General features: G+C 34.1%; 3 protein-coding genes across 3 annotated transcripts; 1 reads left to right on the forward strand and 2 right to left on the reverse strand.

The window, feature by feature from the left end:
- Window positions 1-1,331: 1,331 nt before the first annotated feature.
- Window positions 1,332-5,705, reverse strand: Cbr-spp-8 (the record flags this gene model as incomplete). The annotated part of the gene is made up of 8 exons (XM_002634590.2): window positions 1,332-1,526; window positions 1,625-1,788; window positions 1,837-2,017; window positions 2,375-2,695; window positions 3,704-3,784; window positions 3,830-3,955; window positions 5,401-5,559; window positions 5,613-5,705. The coding sequence occupies 8 exons, from the start codon at window positions 5,703-5,705 to the stop codon at window positions 1,332-1,334; spliced, it is 1,320 nt and encodes a 439-aa protein (XP_002634636.2).
- A 3,145-nt stretch (window positions 5,706-8,850) lies between these two features.
- On the forward strand, window positions 8,851-9,153 carry CBG18500 (the record flags this gene model as incomplete). Its single annotated transcript, XM_002634591.2, has 2 exons — window positions 8,851-8,924; window positions 9,042-9,153. 2 exons carry the CDS (start codon window positions 8,851-8,853, stop codon window positions 9,151-9,153), a joined length of 186 nt encoding a protein of 61 aa, XP_002634637.2.
- Window positions 9,154-10,289: 1,136 nt separating this feature from the next.
- Window positions 10,290-14,224, reverse strand: Cbr-spp-10 (the record flags this gene model as incomplete). Its single annotated transcript, XM_002634593.2, has 11 exons — window positions 10,290-10,301; window positions 10,349-10,432; window positions 10,666-10,841; window positions 11,065-11,242; window positions 11,363-11,434; window positions 11,513-11,602; window positions 11,811-11,867; window positions 12,721-12,795; window positions 12,987-13,124; window positions 13,587-13,700; window positions 13,922-14,224. 11 exons carry the CDS (start codon window positions 14,222-14,224, stop codon window positions 10,290-10,292), a joined length of 1,299 nt encoding a protein of 432 aa, XP_002634639.2.
- Window positions 14,225-21,611: the final 7,387 nt, after the last annotated feature.

Here is a 21,611-nt window from a genome sequence, read left to right on the forward strand (position 1 = left end):
AGTATAACTCATTTCTAAAAGGACACACCACCTGTTACATAACCAGATGTTCCCTTCTCTAGACTCGAGTAAATATGAACTTTCTTGTTTTTTTTTCAAATTTTCGAAAAGCTGTATCTACCGTAGCTATAGGTTATGGTAGTAGAGAGACTGACATGTGGAAACCCAAAAAAATTTCAATCTCTTTTTCCCTTTTCGCTTAAGTCATTGTCGGTGTTGACAAAAATTATTGTTTCATACTTGTCACTTTTGAAAAATCAGCGTTTTCCCGACATTGTTGCACCGATCTCGACGACTAAAAGTTGCTCAAAAAAAATCTGAAACAGGAAAAACTGAATTTTGGTTTTATTACTTCCCTTGCCTATTTCACTCTCATGTTTTTTGCGTTGTACCCCTGAATGAAATAAGTTGTACCCCGAATTTTAGGCAGAAATTCTACCCAGTTGACCCTCCGAAATAACACCTTCGATAGTCTGCAATTGTGTTTGTTTTCCTCAAAAAACTACGAAAAAGATGTAAAAACAAAAATTCATCATGTTCAGAATCATATACTCAAATTGATCTCAATGACCCCTATGAGACTATCAATGCCCCCTGGGAGCATTTGGTCCGATGCCCCCTATGAGACATGGTGGGATGCCCCCTAAGAGACAACTTCAGGATGCCCCCTATGAGTTAGTGACCCCTATGAGTGTATGCCCCCTTTGAGCACGATGCCCCCTATTTCGATGACCCCTGGGAGTATGGGCCACCGTAAAAAGGTTAAAACATGTTTTTTTTTCAAAATTGAAAATTTGTATAATTTACTGTTTCATAAATAAAATGTTAGTGGTAACAATAATTCCCAGTTAGTTCGTCGATTCTTCTATCTAAAAAATTCATCAAACTCTTTTTACAAATTCATAAATCGGCGACACATCACTGTAAACCCGGACCATTGCAAATATGCTGAGTTCCTATTTTCTGCGTTTACAGATTGGGAATTTTAGAAAACCTAAATTTCAGCTTTTTGGTTGATTTATATATTTTTTTTCTGTTTCAATGATTATTTGTGTATCTGATAGTTTGTGAAGTATGTTCATATTCTTGGTGAAGGACGAAAATTGATTCATTTGACTTCAAAAATTGAGAATTTGATCTCCAAGGTTTTTAAGTGCAATTCAGAGACTTCTATGTAGTGACTGAATTCAAACTTTTAGAAACAACTTATATGTTTCAATATTTCTTTAAACCATAAAAATTTACTGTTTCAAAATTAACTAATGCTGGTCTCCAAACGGTTTATGTAATGTGCACAAGCCTGTTTTTGGGATTGAAAAATGATTTATTCATTACTTTGGAGGATTAATTGAGATGTTCAAATGTTTATCTCCAGTTGATCCGATCCGCTTAGCACAACTGCAAAAAAGTGATGTCGCAGAAAAATTTTGAATCAAACAAACCTGAGAGCACATTGCTCCACTGGCAGCCAATTTGGCGGACTGGGCGAAGAACTTCTCGGAGAGACGGATCACCGATTGTTCGCACTGAAAATTGCGACATTAAAAAATACAGTTTCAACTTCAATATGAAAAATTGCTTTTTGAAAAAATCCCGTTTCATTCTTTTGATTTCAAATTCTTACCATAGTTCCCAAAGCGGTTGGAAGCTTCTGGCAGACGTTCGAGTAGATTCCATCAACAGCGTGAGCGTGAAGAGCCTCTTGGTTCTCAGCCATGAACTTCTCAACCACTTGACAGTTGGCACATCCGATCTGAGCACGTTCTGGCTTGGCAAGAGCCATCAGAGCTGAAAAAAAAAGTTCCGGGATTAGCTATTAGACTACAGTAACCGTACCATTCTCCTTTTTCTCACAAGTATGAATCATAGTGCAAATACCACGTCCGTCGAATTGATTGTAGGTCAAGAAAAGGACAGTGGACATGTACATGTGGACGAAATCTTGACATCCTGGTCCCCAGGCTCCTGGAACGACGTGGTCGCACGCTTCGGCTTGGATGTCGTCGGCGGTGGCTTGCTGAAATAGGTGTTGTAGTTTTGAGCTCAATTATCCTGGCTCCTATAAGAGGTATCACAAATCTGTCAACTAGAAAAATGTTGGTCATAATATCACAAATATTCTATCAGTTTACAAGTTTTTGATATCTTTCAAAACAACCAAAATAATTGAAATGAATTACGACGAATGTTTTTTCGAAAAATTGCTGTTTCAAATTGTTTTCCATATTTTGAATATCTCAATGAAAGTAATAAAGTGATGGGTTTTTTTGTATTTTTCTCTGTCCAAAATCTGTATATCCAGATGTCCAAAAACGCCTTCAAAACAAATATCTCGGCTCCTATGAGAGATTCTAAAGCATCCTTGAAAACTCACTCTCTTATCAATGAACTCCTCAAGAAGGGTGTCAGCTCCAAGTGTGCATTCAAAGCAAGACATCATTTCCTCTCCATTAGAGGTCTTAACAGTTCCCATGGTCTTCCACAAATCATTCAATGGCTGTTTTGGTGTTGGACGGGCGGCTCTCTTGGTATTGGCGGCACACAATCCCATGTTGGAGCACATCATTTCTTTCTCAGTGAAGATTTCCTTCATTTCGGTCATCAAGTCTGGAATAATGGAGGAAACGAAGATGTTGCATGCCTTGTGAGCTTTTCCGGCGCTACGGCAAACGAAACGTTGAATGGCGTTTTTGACCTTTAAAGAAATTTATTAATTTGGATTTTCATTCATGCAAAGTAAAGAATATTAAAGCTGTTTTAAACGATTTTGAATAAAATTTTGAGATTGAAATTTTGAATGCTGTTTGAGGAGTCATTTGATGAGAGTGAACATCAAGAATACATATTTTTGAAATTTTGCTCATATATGTATGCCCCTCGAGGAGTTGAAATTGAAGTTCCTTTGTTAGAGGTGCTCCCAGCTGAGCTACGGTTGTTTTTAACTTTGAGCCCATTTATCTCGCTTCCTGTGAGAGGTATCAAAAAGTGATCAACTAACAAAATTGTTATTACATTATGATAAACATTTTGTCAGTTGACCACTTTTCGATATCTTTCAGAGAAACCGAGATAAATTGGCTCAAAAAAGAGGATATATGGGGTCTTCTTAATGGCTTTTATTGTACGGTTTTTTTTGCTGTTCCAGATAAATGCATAGTCATTTTTGTTTGTAAAATGAAAATGGTTTATAACAGAATAATTCGCTAAAATAACAATTTTTACTTTTCATAGTGAAAATGAAAAGCTTTTCGATCATTTAGTCATTCATAATTTGTGTCAACACTAAAAAATGAAGTTTAAACCTTGGAATACCTAAACTGAAACAGTAATTTTTGTTTTTTGTTGTATTCTGAAATTCCCTGCAAGATCATTGAGCAGATACTTTTTCAAGTTTCAAGTGTCATTTAAGTTTAAAAATAATTCCTGAGTTTATTACTTCCATAATTCATGTGCTGAAACGAAAGCTTTTACCAAAACTTGAAACAGTAATTTTAAAAATTTCGGTTTTTTCTCCTTAACTCAAGCTACAGATTGTAAAATTTGGAATGAATTTCATCTACCAAATCCGTATTATTAGAATACGGTTTTTTAGAATTTATGAAACAGTAGAAACTTACTGCTTCAAAAATTTCTTTATTAGACTTTTGAGACTGTTAGTCCAGTCTGTGGCATTTATGTAATACAGTAAAACTCCCAAACTCACAGCGTAGGCAGTGAAATCCTGTCCAAAGAGTTGTCCTAGTTGTCCCGATGATGCCTGGCACTCGTCACAAACTTGTTGTCTCTAGAAATTCCTATAAATTAACAAGCTGATTAAAAACGCCCGCACCATAATGTTATCATTTGCCACGATGCTCTCCGACTTTTTCAAATAGAGCATTGCGAGACGAGCGAGTGGAGAGAATTGAGACTCTCCGCACATTTGAAGCTTGGAGCAAACGGCGGTGGTGTCTTTCTGGAATTCATCGGTTACGGTGATTGGGAAAATTGAGTAAGGATGAGAGCTTCATTCAGCTTGAAGCTGGACAAAGACTTCAGAAGTTTGGCTTAGTTTTCAAAATTCTGAATTTTTGATCTACGTTCCCTGGTTCAGTACTATGAAAGTTAGAGCTCACACTCAGAAACGAATGACGATGAGAGAACATTGCTATATTTCGAAGAGTTTAGAAGTTGGATTATTGAAACAGGGATTTTTTTTGAAAAATTCATTGACGATGGCCAAATTGTCTCTACAATACAGTAAGACTAGAAAATTTAAATCTGGTTCGACCTTCATTTTTGAAATAGACACGAGAATCTAAGACTCATTTTGAAACGGTAACACTTTTTCTTACTGTACATTCAAGTGGTTGCTGTAGTTTTTCGTGAATTTTTTCACTGTTTCAAAAAGCTTGAATATACCTCTCATTGTAAGAATGTACCGATAATTGTACGCTTTCGAGTAATTATTTACTCTGGTCTGTTTTGGATTACTTCACTCTCATAGACTCACTAATATTACTGTACCCTTTCTAACGAAGCATATAACAGCGTTTTATATTTTTCACTGTATCACAAAAACTTATATCTAGACTGGATAGCTCTTGGACCACCGAATTGTTACCGTAACCGGATTTAAGCTATCTGGGTTAACTACTGTAGGATTACTGTAACTAGATTTTTTACAGTTTCAAAATATGTCTAACTGTTCAGTGTTTTTACTGCTCACAATCAAATCGACGTTTTTTTTTTTAATTTGGATTACTATACACTTTTCAAACTCTGAGGACTCTGTAGCAAGGATTACTGTAGCCTTACCAAGTAAGGAGCAAGTTTGTGGGGAAGGAGTTCGAGTTTGTAAACAACTTTGGATTACTGTACTTTCATAGACTTACTGTATATGACTTAGAGCTACTTGGTTCAGATTTCAGTGATGTCAAATGATACCCTTTTTGTTTTTCACTGTTTCACAAAAATTTCAATCTAGCCTGGATAGTTTTCGCGATACTACGTTCGCAATATTTCCTCCTGATTCAATTTTCAGAGTAACCTGATTACGGTACGCCATAAAACTACTGTAGGATAAATGTATCATAAGTTATCCGAAAGATATGGAAACTAATTTTTTTTACAGTTTCAAAATATTTTTATCTAATTTAGAAAGTTTTCTATACAATTCTTCAGACAACCGGTTGAAGCAATACCACATACTATTTACTGTACCAAATAAACTATTGTAAATAATTTGGGATTACTGTCAATTTTCCAAATGCCAGGGTAACTGTAGGATTACGGTCCTACCAAGTATACGGCAAAAATATTGATTTAGATAGCTCATTCCAGGATTACTGTAGGTCATACCAAGTATGGGGCCAAAATACTGTTTTAGATAGCAAACCCCAGGATTATTGTAGGTCTTACCAAGTATGGAGCAAGTTTGTAGGCAATGAAATCCAGTTTGTCAACGGTCTTGGAGCAGTCCGCTTGATGAGAAGTTCCGGCGCACATCATGGAAAGCGAGATTTTGAGTTGAGACATCTTCATCTTGTCCTTGGAGGCGTCGATGAAGTTTTGGACCATCTGATAGATTGGGCTTACCGTAGGCCTTATTTTTTTGGATTACTGTAACTCACCGATTTACAAGAATCACAAGCCGACAAGGCATCCTTGGCTTGGCTTGCAACAGTCAGTGCGGCGAGAACAGCAAAAATCAGGACCGGTTTCATTGCTAAATTATAGAAAGTTAAATTATGTATTTGACAGCGAAGAGTCAAGAAAACTGAAAATTTTCCAACACGTGTCCTGGTATTTATCAAGCGATTTTCGAGCTCTTATCAGTGGTGTTGGCTCCAATGTGCAGCACCTCAATCACTCTAATTTATGACCCAGAATACACTAGAGTTTTCTTTAATTTCTGGTCACAGAGAGACACGGAATTCCACGAAACCGTGTGACCTTGTTTGTCATCTTTTTCAATGAATTTTGAACTAAAAACATGGATTTTGGAAGGGGGACCCACCATGAAAAAATGAATTTAATACCTATTAATTTTGAAAATGTTTCATCAATTTCACACATTAAAAAATCAGAGGCGTAAAATTTTGAAACAGTGGTTTTCGGTTTTTTTTTAATTATAACCGTTCTTGGAGTTTAAAAAATCCGGAATTTGAATTTGGAATTTTAAAAAAACGGAATCTGGAGTTTGGTCTTCTCTAGTTTTCAGACTTTATTGCTTTATTTAGTACAGAAATGAGAGTTTTCCTGAATTACTAGAAAATGCAAAAAAATGACTCTACTATCAAAAAAACTTGTACGCCTGAATTTCTCAATTCGAGTTTGAAACAGAAATTTTAAAAAACGAATTCTCGATTTTCTTTTTTTTGAATTTTTAAATTGAACACTGAGATCGTTGTACGGAACACTGAAGCAGAAAAAAATTGGTCGAAAAATGGTGGAAAATGTTTTTTTTTTCAATTTTTAAGCCAAATTTTACAACGACATGCATAGAAAATTCAAAAACTTTGAAACTGTAATTTCCTGTGTTCATTGTATAAACAAAATTCAAAAAAAGAACCATTTTCTATATTTTGTTAGAAACAGAAGTTAAAATTTTAGATGTGCTGGTACTTGAAAAAAGTTCCCTTGGATTACTGTAAAAAATAAAAAATACTAATGGACAGGTGTTTTGAATACCAGGAGTTGTCGGACATTTCCAGCATTTTTGAAATTTCGAAGATTATTCTAGGCTTTTGTAAGTTTATTGAAATTTTTGTGGAATGTGATTTGGACTGATAAAAAAAATTTTCGAGCTGAAAAAATTTCGAAAAACTGTCTGACTCAAACGCTTATTAATTTTACACAGTACTAAACTAGAGGCGTAAAACTTTGAAACAGCAATTTCAGTTTTTCCTTTGGCTATATTTTCGAGTTTAAAAGATTGATGCATATCCCCAATTCGAAATTTGGAATTTAAAAAAAACACGGAATCCAATGATTGCTCAATTTAGCATAAAAATGAGTTTTCCTAAGTCACAGGAAAACACAAACAAATACAATCCCCTCGTGTGATCAAGAAAAATCGTATATCTGAAGTTCTCGATTCGAGTTTGAAACAGAAAATTAAAAAAAAGCGAAACCTCGATGTTCTTTCTCCAATAACTTTTTATAATTTTTTTTCATTTTCAAAACTGATCAACTTTGAAATTTTGACTTTCATCGAAAGATTGATCGATTCCTTGGTTTTTTGTAAATGTTGTTTTTTGGTATTTTTGGAGCTTTCCGAATTTTCAGCAGCTTTTGGGATTTTGGAGATTTTTGGAATGTGACATTGTGGGAGGCGGAAGTAAAAGCGGAAGGGCGGAAGTGAAGGCGGAAGGCGAAAGTTGGCGGTAGGCGGAAGTGAAGTGACGTTTGCAGCAGAAGTTCGGAGTCTAGAAACTGGAAACCACTGTTTTTCAAACTTTTCATTGCTTTTTATAAAGTTGAGATATTTCAATAATTCACAGAAAAACGCAAAAAGGAGTATTTTAATTTAAAAAACTCGTATACACTCGGGTCCAAGGCAACGGGTCAAAAATCGCGCCCCAAATAACTTTTAGGCCAAAGGAAATTGTAGTTTCAACTATAGAACAAAACATATATCTAATTCAACAAGAAGAATGCTAAAGAAATTCTAAAGAATACTAAACATCAATTTTTAAAAGTGGAGAATGAACAACTAGGACAGGATAATTACGGGGAAGTTGTTCGTTTGTCGGTTTCTCCAAGTGTCCAGATGTCCAGATGACTAAAGTTGGATGTAAGAATTATCACAAAACGGAGGAATGGTTAGAAAACTAAAAACTCTAAAAAATCCAGTTTTTTAATTCGAAAAACTATAAATCCTGAACTTTCTGAACATCCCTAAAAACTGCGAAAACTTCAAAAAGTCAGACGAAAAACTTTTAAAATTAATAAGATAGATAATTTCAAACGGTTTCCTCAATTAAATTTCTAAATCAAAATGAAATAATAGGAGAGTTCACCGATGAATTTTTGACCGTATGTCGGTTTTCTGCCAATGAAATTCCACGAATTTTACGATTACACAGTTTTTAAGTAAAAGATTTCTGCGTTTTTCAGAAATTCTCTCGTCCATTTCTCGTCCATTCTCTCGTCCAACATGGTGTTTCTAACGCAGTTCGGTGAACCTGGATTTGCGATAGGGGCGCAGAAGCAGGAAAAGGTTTCGCGCCAGTTTTTTGATTCATTTTCAAATTTTCAGATTTCGTCCAAAAACGTGAATTTGAAAATAATCCGAACACTTTGTCAGTATAATGGAGGAAGATGCAGTGTCTGGAAAACACTGAAAACTTTTTAACGAAATCTTTGAAACGGCAATATTGCCAAAATTGACAAACAGGGGTTTTTAAGAGGAATTAACGAATTTTTGCGTGATGGTGTACAGTAATCGGGTTTTACACATTTTCGTATCTCGACTACCTTACCCCATGACTACTGAAATGCATGCAAGCATGGAATACGGTAGATATCGTGGTCTGACTATGGTGTCCCAGGCAAATAGCCGACTTTTCCAAAAGCATCGGCTGCCAACTACGTAGTTTGGCAGTTTTTTATTGATTTTGTTTTATTTTCAGTTTTCCCACTGTATCCAATTGATGGCAAGTTGACACTATACAAATAGTTCTTCTCGAAAATCTAGAAAAAAAAGAAGAAGAAAAGTTCATACTTCCTCGAGTTATTCTATCTAGAGAAGGGAGCATCTGGTTATGTAACAGGTGGTAGTGTGTCCCCCTAGAAAAGAATTATATTCATCTTCTTTTAGATATCCGCCCTCTTTCATTTCATTGCTCATCTTCGCCAACTTGAAAAATGGTTCGATCCAACAAATCGAAGAATTACAAGGATCCAAGGATGGAACCGACGAAGCGGTTGAGAGCTAATATGTAAGTTTTGGAAAATTTAGTAGTACTGTGAATCCAAGGTTACTGTTTATCATATTGTCTTTATCTCTATTCTCGATTTTTTATATTTTTTCGATGAAACCGTAATAATTATTGCAGGCGCGAACGTCAACGAGTGTCCCAAATGAACGAAATGTTCGATGTTCTCATCAGTCTTCTACCACCATCGGAATTCAGACTTCGTCTTTCAAGAGCACAGGCATTACGGTAGGTTTTACACAAGTTCCGAGAAATCCTTTTTTTCATGCCCACATATCGTTCAATTTTGGCATTAATTTCGGTATTAGTATTTTAATCTTATTACTCTAATCAAAATCTTTTGAAACATTACTTTTTATCTTTGTTCGAATATTCTAAACGTATAACTTGAGCTAAACAGGAAAAAAACGAATTATTTGTTTTTTTTCCAAACTACTGTTTCAAGTTTTCGTTTTCCTGTTTCAAAGAATTTACCTCATACTAGTCAATACGCACTTAATTAATGGTAACATGATTTGTTTGAGAGAAGCCGCCAAGTACATCAATCAACTCATCGAGCATCTGGAGACTTCTGACGGTAGTGACGCCATCACTAAATTCCCTCACATCTTCCTGAAGGAGCGTCTATCAAAAACTGTAAACTACCGTACTCCAGTCAACAGTTCAAGTGTAACTGCATTCATTTCAAGACACGATTTGCCAGAGGAACCAAATCAGATTTCAATTCTGACTCCAATCGTCCCACAGAACCCTATTAATTCCCCGACTACCACTTTTATTATTTCCAGAAGCTTCGAATCTTATCTTCATGGATAATTCTTCAAAGAACATTCTGAGGTAGCTACCGTAACTACCGTAGCTGTGCTAAGCCTTATTGTTTAATTTATGATTCTTCTGAATTATTTCAAAATCCGTTTCCTTCTATATAAACTGTGTTATTTACTATTAGTACAGACAAATTTGGAACATCTGCTCATCTAGGTTTCTAAAAAGTTGTTGAAAAAGTATTTCCAGCTGTTCGTTTTTATATTCATCTGCCACACCGCAGCTGTGGGTCAAGTGGTGACCCTTTTTTTAGGGTTATGAAGAGGAAGAGGATGGTTCTGAGCGAAACAAAGAGTAAGTACCTATTTTCTGGAGACGTCGTTATCTTCATGAATTGAAACAGCAGGTTTTTGGTTTTTGAAACTTCATGTTTCTAGTTTTTCAACATGATTTGAGCTCCAAACACTTCTGCTCGTTTTTAATTCAAAATGATCGAAACCTGAAAAAAGGCTGAGAGGTTAATTTTCTGAAAACAAAACCCTTGATACAATAAAATGAAGTGCTTTATTAATTCGAAAAAGAACGAAACAGGATTAAGTGAAGTTAGCAGAGGAGCTGAAAATATTGAAATTATTAAAAAAGGGAATTTTCTGGAAACTTACCGCCTGACTAAACTTGTTCTCGCTGGCCAAAACTGCAGTCAAACTGGCGAATCTTGGAGCGACAGCAGACATGATACGTTGGCACTGAAAATTTGTTTAAAATTTTAGGAAGGTTCTTGAATTTAGTTTTCTGGAAAAGTGACGAGCTTCAAAATGAGTACGAATCTGAGTGAGGGTGATTTGTGGGGTTGATGAAATAAAAGGAAATCTTAGTGATTTTAACATTTTTATCTGTTTCAAAATTATATGAAAATTAGATGATTTTAATATGTTCATGATCAATCGGTTTTTCTTATTTCAACAAAAGAAGAACTTACAGTAGGCTGGAATAGAGAAATCGAATGCGAGCAAATGGTATCAGTCAACGAATTCTCGAAGTATTTTTCGATTGGACTTCCGATGATATTGGATGCGACGTATGACTCCAATGATTTCATTGTTGGACACTTTTCCGCTTGAACTTCTTGATAAGTGAATGCACGGAGAACTTCTTCTGAAAAAAGTATACTTTAGATTTGAAACTTCAAATCATCTTGTTGGAATTGTATTGAAACAGTAATGCTTTCATTTTTTTTGTGGAGTAGACAGGAGCTTCTAAAATCTTCGGGGTTATGGAAATTTGAAATTTCAGATTTCAAAGGATCAATCTAAAAAAGTTATTTTTTGCTTCCGCCGCTTTTTGTAATGTCTGATTCTTTTCCCTAAAGTACACATACCAGAGTTTGGTGGACAGCACTTGTTAGCTTGACAAATACCCAATGGAGTGAATTGTTCAATTGTCATCTGAATGACAGTTGGAAGGTAGAGGTCCAAGAAATCAATACAAGATGCTGTCATGTTGGCGGTCACAATCTTGTAGCATGCAAAATCACGAACGTCGCCAGACAACTTCTTCTGGAAAGACAGAGTTCTATTTAATAATTATATTTTTAGACGCTGGTTAGATTAGTACTGTGTGAACCGGAAATTTCAGTTTTTTCGAAATGCAAAAACATAAAGAGATTTGTAACTTACTCTGTTCGAAATCATATCCGTTCCCATATCTTCAACAAGGAATTTGCACTCGAAACATGACATTGCGAGGACCTGGAAAAATTATTCACCACATATTTCAGCCAGTAGCATAACTTGATTTCGGTGCTTCTAGGCCACCATCACACTCACCTGTCCTATGTTGTTTTCCATAATCAACCCACTCCAGAATGTGTCCACGTCATTCTCCACTTTCTCCATTTCTTCTACAGTAGCCGGAAGCTAAAATTGTGTTTTTCTGGAATTTTCTGAAAACTTTTGGAAAAGCAAGGAATTTATTTAAACGACAAACATAGGGAGAAAAAAAAGCTTGGGAAAATGGGAATTATGCAATTTAAGGGGGCAAAATAGGGGGAAAAGGCACATTTGAGGAAAAATAGAAGACAGATATTTAGAGGGAATTGCGTTGGAACCATCCGAGAAGACCCACATATTTGCGAGCCTTGAATCCTTGTCCAGCGTTGCAAGCCTTGATGTCAACACACACCTAAAATGATAAGATTTTGCGAATCGAAGTTTACCAATTTGTTTCAAAACTAGTCGAGCAATGTTCCAATTTTGAAACAGTAACTTTTATGTCGAAAAATTTCAAAAATAGAAAAAATTACATAGTTTTGGTATTAGGTTGGAGGGAAAGTAAGTGTCCATTTTTTAATTCGAGAATAACATAAAAACAAGAATAATCCAAGATTGACAGTATGTACCGTCGTGGTCCACGACATCTTGACAACATTCAGGTAACTTGTGGATACCATCCCTCCAAAAAGCCATCAGGCGGTTTTTCTTCACGCCCCCTCAAACTCCTGACTTGGCCCTTTCATTATTGGTTATTAGAAGATATGCAATGTCATCTGGAGGGGAATAATTCAACACTGTAGATGAGATAAAATCTGGACGGAAAAAATACTTTGGGTCGCGGCCAGCGGGCTTTTGGAGGGACGGTATCCACAAGTTACCTGAACGTTGTCAGCATGTCCTGGACCACGACGGTGCATACTGTCAATCTTGGATAATTCTTGTTTTTATGTTATTCACGAATTAAAAAATGGACAGTTACTTTCCTTCCAACCTAATACTTTTGAAGTTTATAAATTTGAATTTGTCGAATGTTTTCGAAGTATTTACTAGTGGAACTAATAGTTTAAAACTATTCTATTTTTTTTAACTGAAACAGTATCTTTTGTATCAACTTTGATGAAAAAAAACTCGAAATTTCAGTTTTTCTAAACCTAGTTTTTCCATATTTGGCAGTTTCTGACCATGGAAACTTGAATTTTTCGGTTCAAGTGTTTATAAAACTCAAATTTGCCGCCATTTTCCCTTTAAGAGTTTAGGCTTACCTGGTGTGGGTCGGCAAGAATGGCGTCAAGCTCTTGGATGAATTGTGGAAGGTACTCGTCGACGACCAAATCGCACTGAAATAAAAGTTACAGTAAGTTTGAGAGTTAGATATGCAGGTGGATTCAATTAGAGAACAATTAGAGAAGCTAATTATTAAAAATGTTGAAATCCGAAACTTATAATTTTGTAATTTGAAACAGTGAAAACATAAAATCAATTTGAATATTCTTGAACACTACAGTAATCCTTCTTCAAAAAAACTCACGAATCCTCTGTACTGTCCGAGACTCTTGCAAACGTTCTCACGAAGGAAATCGCGTGCTTCAGCTTGGCTCTTCTTGTCTTCAACGACGGTTTTGAGCTCCTTGACGACGAATTCACACTCATCACACACGATGGTTGGCTGGAAAATGACATGAAATTCATATTTGAAAAAGGAGGAGCTTCAGAGGTTTCCACCATTTTGAAACAGTAATTTTTCCCAGAAAAGTATAGGAAAACGCACTGAAAACCGACATTGTAAAAACTACTGTTTCAAAACATTTTAAAATCACATATTCAAAGAATTGGTTTGCTTCATATCATAATCCGAAATTTCAGACTCAAACTTTTTCAATTTCGCGTCATTTTTTCGTTTGATTGTGCGGGTGAGAAAAGGCTATGCCGACTAAACAAAATCTGTGAACTTCCGATTATGAAATTTTTTGAAACAGGAATTCTTATTTTTTGTATACGTTTCCCGGAAAAAAATCGATGTTTCAAAAACATCGCATTTCTGAAGTTTATAGAACTCTTGGTTGCTCAAACCATAGCACCTTCTTTACAGTTTTTTATTACCAATCAATTCCGGAGAATTACTACTTACCACGGAATAAATCCTCTCAGCGCGCTTGGTGAAATCAAGAAGAAGACGACGGAAGGTATCGATTTTCTTGTTTCCACAGATGTGAAGGCGAGCACAGAAGGCGCGTGGATCCTTCTGGAAAAATTATTTCGTTCTTTATACAGAATAAGTTAAGAAAAAGGGGAAAAATTAAAATCAATTGGTGCATACCAATTTATTAGAAATCCTGAAACCTCTGGAATTGGATTCAAACAAGTTACTGTTTCACATATTAGGGGTAAAATAAAATAAGATTTTAATTCAATTATCAAAGTTTACGCTTTGTACCATTGACCTAACTCTCCCCTCTGACTCACCAAGAATGGTTGAAGCTTGTCGATGAAGTAGTCCAACTGGCTGACGAAGAGACGGCACTCATTAGCGTAGACAGTCTCACTGCACATCGCGTTCAAGATCATCTTCAATTCCTTCAGCTTAACTGGATCCTTAGCAGCTTCGGAGATCTTCTTGACAACCAATTGGCACTCATCGCAGGATGCAGACTCGACAGACTCGGATTCTTTCAAAACAACTCGATTCGTGTCCAGCATATCCTGTTTGGAATGAGCAAAAGCCGTGGTGGCGAGAAGAGCAAGTGCGAGAAATAGAAGGGACTTCATTCTAAAAGTTTAACTTGTGATATGGACAGGATACTGGGAAAAGTAATACTGTGACAAAGGCAAAAGAGTTTTGGAATAGTGAAAAAATTCAAAAAGAGCGTAGTTGAGGTACTCGTCTACTTTGAGCTCCATTATTTCGACTCTTATGAGAGATACTAAAAATCTGTAAACTGATAAAATGTCTATCATAATGTCGTTAACGTTTTCATGGTGTATCCATTTTACATATCTCTCATAGGAACCGAGATAATTAAACGCAAAGTGTAAAGACTTCTACTGTAACAGTTTGAAGCGAGCTACAGTACCAACCTTCATTTTGTCTGAGAATTGTTAAGTACACTAAACAAAAACAGGGCAATAATTTTGTAATCTTTTTTGTTAAAAGTCATCCAAATAAGATTTACAGCTTTGAGCTAACCAAGTGCCAAAAACATTCAGGAATAGCTTTACAGCTTTATATCTCATTTGAATGAATTTGTACAGAAAAATTGTCAACTACAAAATTGAAGCTCTATTTTTGTTTAGTACACTCTGAAATTTTCAAACACATCGAACAAAATCTACTATGCTTTTTGTACATGCAAAGTTGGCAATTTTTTATTAAAAATTGGTAAATTAATATACTTTTGGAGGGTACTGTAACTTGACTTAAATTTAACATTATTAAACTATCCAAAAAGGAAAATTTGAATTTTGAAGAGCTCTACAAGATGTTGAAACTGCAAATATCCCAGAAATTTCACCTTCTGCAATAGTGAACCGAAAACTCGTGAGAGCTAGCTTAAGTTTGAAACAGGGGAAAAAAATAGTATGATGCAACTTCAGCAGCACAAACAAGAAAAACGGGCTGCTCTTGGATCCTGGAAGAATGGGGTGATCCTGAAGGGAACAGAGAGTGTAATATTGGATTGGAAGAAAGTAGGCGGAGCCAGCAGAGAGAGGGAGGGAGGGTACAAGGGGCAACCTGATGACAACAGAGGGAAAAGATGAGGAATTGATGGATTTATGATTGCCATTCCTGAGGGGCAACTGGTGAGCAGATCTTGTGGAAAGATCTTCAATGTTCTAGAAGATCCTTGAAGGATTTATGATTATGAGCAACAGAATGTTCTAAAAGGGTCTGGGAAATATTAAGGAGGAGTGGATTACTGTAGTTTTAGATGATTCTAGAATTTGATGATGAGAAAATGTTTTCTCAAAAGGAAAACTAATCAGAATGATTTCAAAGTTTCACGAAACAGTAAAATTCATTTTTACTTACTTTTGAATTACAGTAACCCGAAAAAAAACATGGCATGATTCATGAGACCTCAATAGAATCTATCACAAGAGCTTAGAAAAAGTTCAACAAGTTAAAGATTACGGTAGAATTCCCTAGAAATTTTAGAAAAAAAGTGTTAGGTCTGTTAATGTTTAAAAAACTGTTAAACATACAGTCTATCATTTTTAGAAAACCCCAGGAATTTTCAGAATATTTTTGAAACAGAAATTTGAAAAAATCATAAAAACATTTTCTAAAAATTACGATAATGTTTTTTATATTTTCAAATAATTATTTTCGAAACAGAAAACTACAGTAATTCGAAAAAATGCTAAAATGTTTAATGAATAAACATTGGAACATCTGGAAGATTCTGTGAGCGTTATTTTTATAAATTAAAAGTTCTGGAAGATGCCAAAACAAATACTACAGTAACCTAAATGTATTTTTATTTCTGATATCTCGAGAAGCACTTCTAAAAAAACCCCAGAAATTTTTAGAATATTAATGAAACAGTGATTGTAAATTTTTCAAATGTTTTCTTTAAACTTTTGTAGAAAACTTTAATTAATACAAAAATTAATTTTCTCCCTTTGAATAATTATTTTTGAAACAGAAAAATACAGTAATCCGAAAAATTGATAAAATATTTAATGAAAAAAACTTGGAACATCTGGAAAGTTCCATGAGTTAAAGTTACGCTATGATGCTTAAACTACCGTAACCTGAAAAGTTTTCAATTTGAAGACTTTTGTATTACAGTAAGATTTGGGTAGTTCTGGATTATTTTCAAACCTTCCTATTTCTTTTCGAAATTTTTTCGAAAATCAGTTATTTTTAAAAAGAAAACTACAGTAAACCGGAATAATTTCAGAATTTTTACTAAAAATTGGTACATCAAAGATTCTGTAGGGTCCCACAAAGAAAACTACAGTAACCTGTGAATATTTTCATTTTGGGGGAATTTTGTGATATAAAAAATTTTCAAAATTTTATCTGTTTCAAAATTAAGACTTAAAGAATACACCGTTCGTTTTTGGTAGTCTTTTATTCACATTGGCCACGGTAATCTTGGAATTTTTTTTTGGATTTTTACAGTTTCAAAAAATTCCGAAGACTTTCAACATTTTTGAAGTTCTTATTAGACAGTGCGTACAGGGTTTTCTGTTTCAAAATAGAACTAAATCAGATCTGAGAGTACAGAAATCCATTTCTTCAATTTCGCCATCTGAATTTTCTAGAAAATTCCACTCAAGTGACCAGGGCGGCCCCTGGTGATGCCTGGTGTCCTAGAGTTAATGGAAAACGTTTTGTTTTCCACAGAGAAATAGTATGGGGATTGGAGAGACGCAGAGAAAAGCCAACTGACATTTTGCTTCTCGATAGGATAACAACTAGGCATTTGAAAAGATATGTGACCACGAACATCACGAGTTTTTGATGATATAGAAACTGAGCAATCGGGAGGATGAGCAACGGACCATTTGGTTGGTCGGAATGTAGAGTTTAGTGGTTTGAACTGGGAATGAGAAGAAAAACCTCACTATCAGAAGTTTCAAGTCTCGAGAATTCGAAGAAATTTTGAAACAGCTGTTTCGATTTTTTTAAGTAAAAAATGAGTAGTAAAACATCACCATACATATTGAATTATATCAAATCCGATTTTAAAAATACAAATCTTTTGAAACAGTGTTTTTTAATTTTTTGTCACAAATTAAAATCATTGGAATCTGTTATTTTTCAAGGGAAACAGCATAGTACAGTAACAGACAAAAAATATTATTTTTGAAGTCTATGAGGCGCTTGTAACCAAAAAAAAAGTTCCAAAGTCCATTACTTTTATCGAAAAAGTCAAAATATTAAAATTCGCATTTGAAACATTAATTTTTATTTGAAAAATTGCTGTTTCAGCTGACTAGTTCAAACTGTCTTTAATGACATAGCCAATCAATATTGCATTCCGGACCGAAATCCAAAAAAATAACATTTCAAGAAAAAATAATACTGTTTCAATAAAAGTGTTTGATTTCATATTTTTAAAAATTATCACTACAAATGGGACTTTACAGGAATTAAATTTGACTTTTTTTTTTGAATTCGGTTCACTTTCACCAGTCCTATTAGATAAGTACGTTTATTGGAAGAAAAAAAACCAGTTTGAAACAGCAATTTTCGAAAAATTACTGTCTCATGAAAGTTTAAAGGTTGCATCATATACTTTTTCAGGGAAAAATAGTGACTTTTGAAGTTCTACAAAAGTATTCCAGAATTTGGCGATTTGTCTGAAAGTTTGCGTATATCTTCGTTGGTCTCGGTGTCACGCTGTGGACTTTCGAAAAACTTGAAAAATGAGTTGTGATCCTTTAAGAAAACGTGAGAAGCGCCGAAGGCGCACCAGCTAGCTGATTGAAGAGCCGAAGGCGCGGCAAGCAGACGGCTGGTACATAAAAAAAATAAGAACTTCAACTTTGTAGTTGACAATTTTTAACGAAGTTCATTCTGAGAAAATGTGCTTTTTCTAACCAAAAATGTGTCAACGCTCACTATTTTTCACTTAAAAATCCAAAATAGTGAAGTTGCATTTGAAACAGCAACTTTGTCTGAAACAAAAGTTGCTGGTGAAAAATTGCTGTTCCAGATGACTAGTTTTGGTCGACTTCAACAGCATAGCTAATCAAAATGTTATTGGATCCGAAATTCAAAAAAAAACATTTCAAGAAAACTTTACTGTTTCAATAAAAATTTTTGATTTCGCATTTTTCAAAATTTCCACTCCATATTCAAGTAACGGATGCTTTGAAAAAAAGAAAACTTATCGAATTAATTAGAACCGAACATTTCTCAATAACCCGAAAAAAACCTATTTTTCTGAATCTGATTCTTTAACAATATTGCAAGATAAGGAAGTTTTTTGAAATAATTCAAATTTTGAAACAGCAGTTATTAAAGATGAATTACTTTTTTAGGAAAATTAAGAGATCAAAGTAGCTACTTTTTCTGTGAAAAAAAAATTGTGATTCTTAAAGTCCTACAAAAGTATTCCGGAATTTTTCGGTTTGTCTGAAATTTCAGAGTATACAGAAAGAAAAACAGAGCTTCTATTTTGTAATCGACAACTTTTTTGTAATTTTTGATAAGGTATGCCGTTTCTAACCAAAAAAGTGACAAAAAGGATGAAATTAGCAATATTGTTAAACTCTCATATCTTTTGTTGGATTTTCACAAAACAGTGTCAATTACAAAATTGAACCCCTATTTTTGTTTAGTATAATCTGAAATTTTCAAGCGAATCGAAAATTTCTGAAATACTGTTGTATGAGTGTAAAACTCTCACTGGAAAAGTCAAAAATATAAAATACAAATGCAGATAAATTTCGAAACAGCAATTTTGAAACATTTTCATGAAAATTAAGAGATCACAATAAATTTTTTAACTGGAAGGCTCTATAGCACTGTTTTTAAAAACGAAAGCATTCAAAACTTTGAAATAAATCAATTCAATCAAAATTTAAAGGTATTTTGAGCGAAAACGGTTATTTCCAGCGAAAAATAGAAAACATTTATTGCTATAATTTTAGACACTAGTTTGAAACAGCAATTTTCATGAAAATTACTGTTTTGAAATTTATAAAATACATGAATATGTTTTTTTTTCATTTTGATAAAGGTACGAAGACCCAAAATTTTAAAAATCGCTGTTTCAAGGAACATTTTAGATTTCATAGTTTCTAAAATTATGCTATCTTGAGACAATAAACATCAGAAAATCAATTCCAATTTTCAAACTTACCGTAAACACTCGAATAGAACGCCACCCGAATCCTCGAATTCGAGCCTATGTATCTCATTTTCTGTGAGAGATATCAAAAAGTCGTCAACTAATAAAATGTTGGTGATATTATGATAAACATTATATTAGTTTACCACTTTTCGATATCTTTCAAAAGAAGTGAGATATTTAGGCTTAAAGTGGACGGTCCGGGTGGCATTCTATTAGAGTGTTTACGGTATCATAATTTGACTGATCTTCCGCTGTATCATAGGATTAGGAAGATACTTTCAAGAGATGAAAACTTTGAAACAGCAATCTTTAGGAAAAAAATACTGTTTCAAAATTTATAAATTACAAGAACGAGTATTTTTCAGCTTTGATAGATTATCATTGACAAAATATCAAAGTTTTTAAAAATTACTGTTTCAATTCCTAAAACAATATCATTGCGAGAGCGATTTTTATAGGGAAAAATTTCCCGGAAAACTCCTCAGAAAATCAACGAAAATTCCTATTTGTTCCGCCTTCTGATTCTCAATGACCATGAAGAATATTATCAGATGAGGAATCAGATTAGGAAGATATGATTTAGGGAAATAAAATTTTGAGAGAGCAATTTTTAGGGAAAAATTTTTGTTTTAATATTTAGAAAATACAAGAACGAGTATTTTTCAACTTTGATAGATTAGCATTGAAAAAAAATCACATTAAAAAAAAATTACTGTTTCAAAAGAAATGTTTGATTTCGCATTCTTTGAAAAATATCATTGAGTACCCGATATTTTCTACAAAAAGTTTCTCAGAAAATCTCCTAAATTCCTAAGTTTAACGCCTTCTGAACTTTATGACCTTCAGACATAGAATGAGATGAGGAATATATGTTTTAGAGAAATTCAATTTCGAAACAGCAATTTTTTAGTCATAAAATAAAATTTACAATTGAAAAATGTTCGGGAGACTACAATGAAATTGATGACTTTAAATCTTAAGAATGTTTAGTTTGAACGGAAAATCTGAAATTTTTGTGAAACAGGAAAAAAGACAACGTGGTTTTTATGATTGATAACCCCGAAAAAAAAATCAAACTAGACGCATTATTTTTCAGCAAGCGAGGAAAAAATTTGGATGTTTAAATTCTTAAATTTCTTATCATCAAGTGATTTATGATCATGATACTGAAAATTTGAAGCTAACTCGTGGAACGGAATATTTAGCTTATCGACGACTAAGTGATTACTGTATTTATTAGAAAAATAGCCTCAAAAAAAAGATGGTTTGGGTAGCAAAAAAAGGCAAAAAAGGCAAAAAAAAGTGTAGAAGTTTGAAGGTCGAAACAAGAATAAATCTTCTCAATTTGATTTCTTATCAGTTCCATTTTGGAGAAATAGAGAGAAGATCAGGAAATTGATAGGAGGAGTAAATGATGATGATAAAAAAGAGACGACAATTTTTTTTATGACGGAATTCAAAAATGGAGAAAAGAGCAGGCTAGAAAAAGATAGCTACGGGAAAAAAATAGTTATGAATAGAATCAGGGATGTTCGGAATGGCCTTTTCGGAATTTTTCGGATATTCGGAATGTTCTGATTTTGCAATTTTCGGAATTTTGGAATCTCGGAATATTCCGATTTTTGAAAATTCGGAAGGTCGGAATTTCGGAATATTCCGATTTTAAAATTTTCGGAATGTTTTTCAATTCAAGTTTTACGTTAGAAGTTTCATTTTCCCATCAAAAACTGGCGAAAATTGAAAGAAAGATTTCGGCAGCGCAAAATACTATCAAAAGTAATTCAGTTCGAGACCTGCAAACAAATTTTCCTCCGACGGACTGTAGTCAGAAAATCTAGATTCCAAAAAAAAGCTTCGGAAAAATTCCGGTCGGAATTCAATTCCGAAAAAAATCTTTCGGAATTATTCCGACCGGAATTTCATTCCGAATCTTTTTCTCGGAATTATTCCGGTCGGAATATCATTCCGAAAATGGTCGGAATTTTCGGAATTTTCGGAATTCCGAATTCCGTTCCGAACATCCCTGAAATAGAATAAACATAAAATGTTGAAATCAAACAGAGATACGTAAAATTTAAAACAGAAAAATTTTGATTTGTATCAAATTGTAGAGAGGAGATTTTTCTGATATATTTTTTCATATGGCTATGATCAATTTTTCATAACCACTGACATTTTAAAACTATTTTTCGAGACAGTAATTCTAAAATGTGGCTATTTTAAATGAGCTTGTGGCTATTGGGCCGCTTCTCCTACCTTTGCAATTGGGAAAAAATAAAATTACTGTTTCAAAAAAATAGTTTCAAATATTTTTCAAAAGTTTCTGATATTAAGATAGACGAACC

The sequence above is a fragment of the Caenorhabditis briggsae genome (assembly GCF_000004555.2).
Source record: "Caenorhabditis briggsae complete genome, chrIV, whole genome shotgun sequence".
NCBI lineage: Eukaryota > Metazoa > Nematoda > Chromadorea > Rhabditida > Rhabditidae > Caenorhabditis > Caenorhabditis briggsae.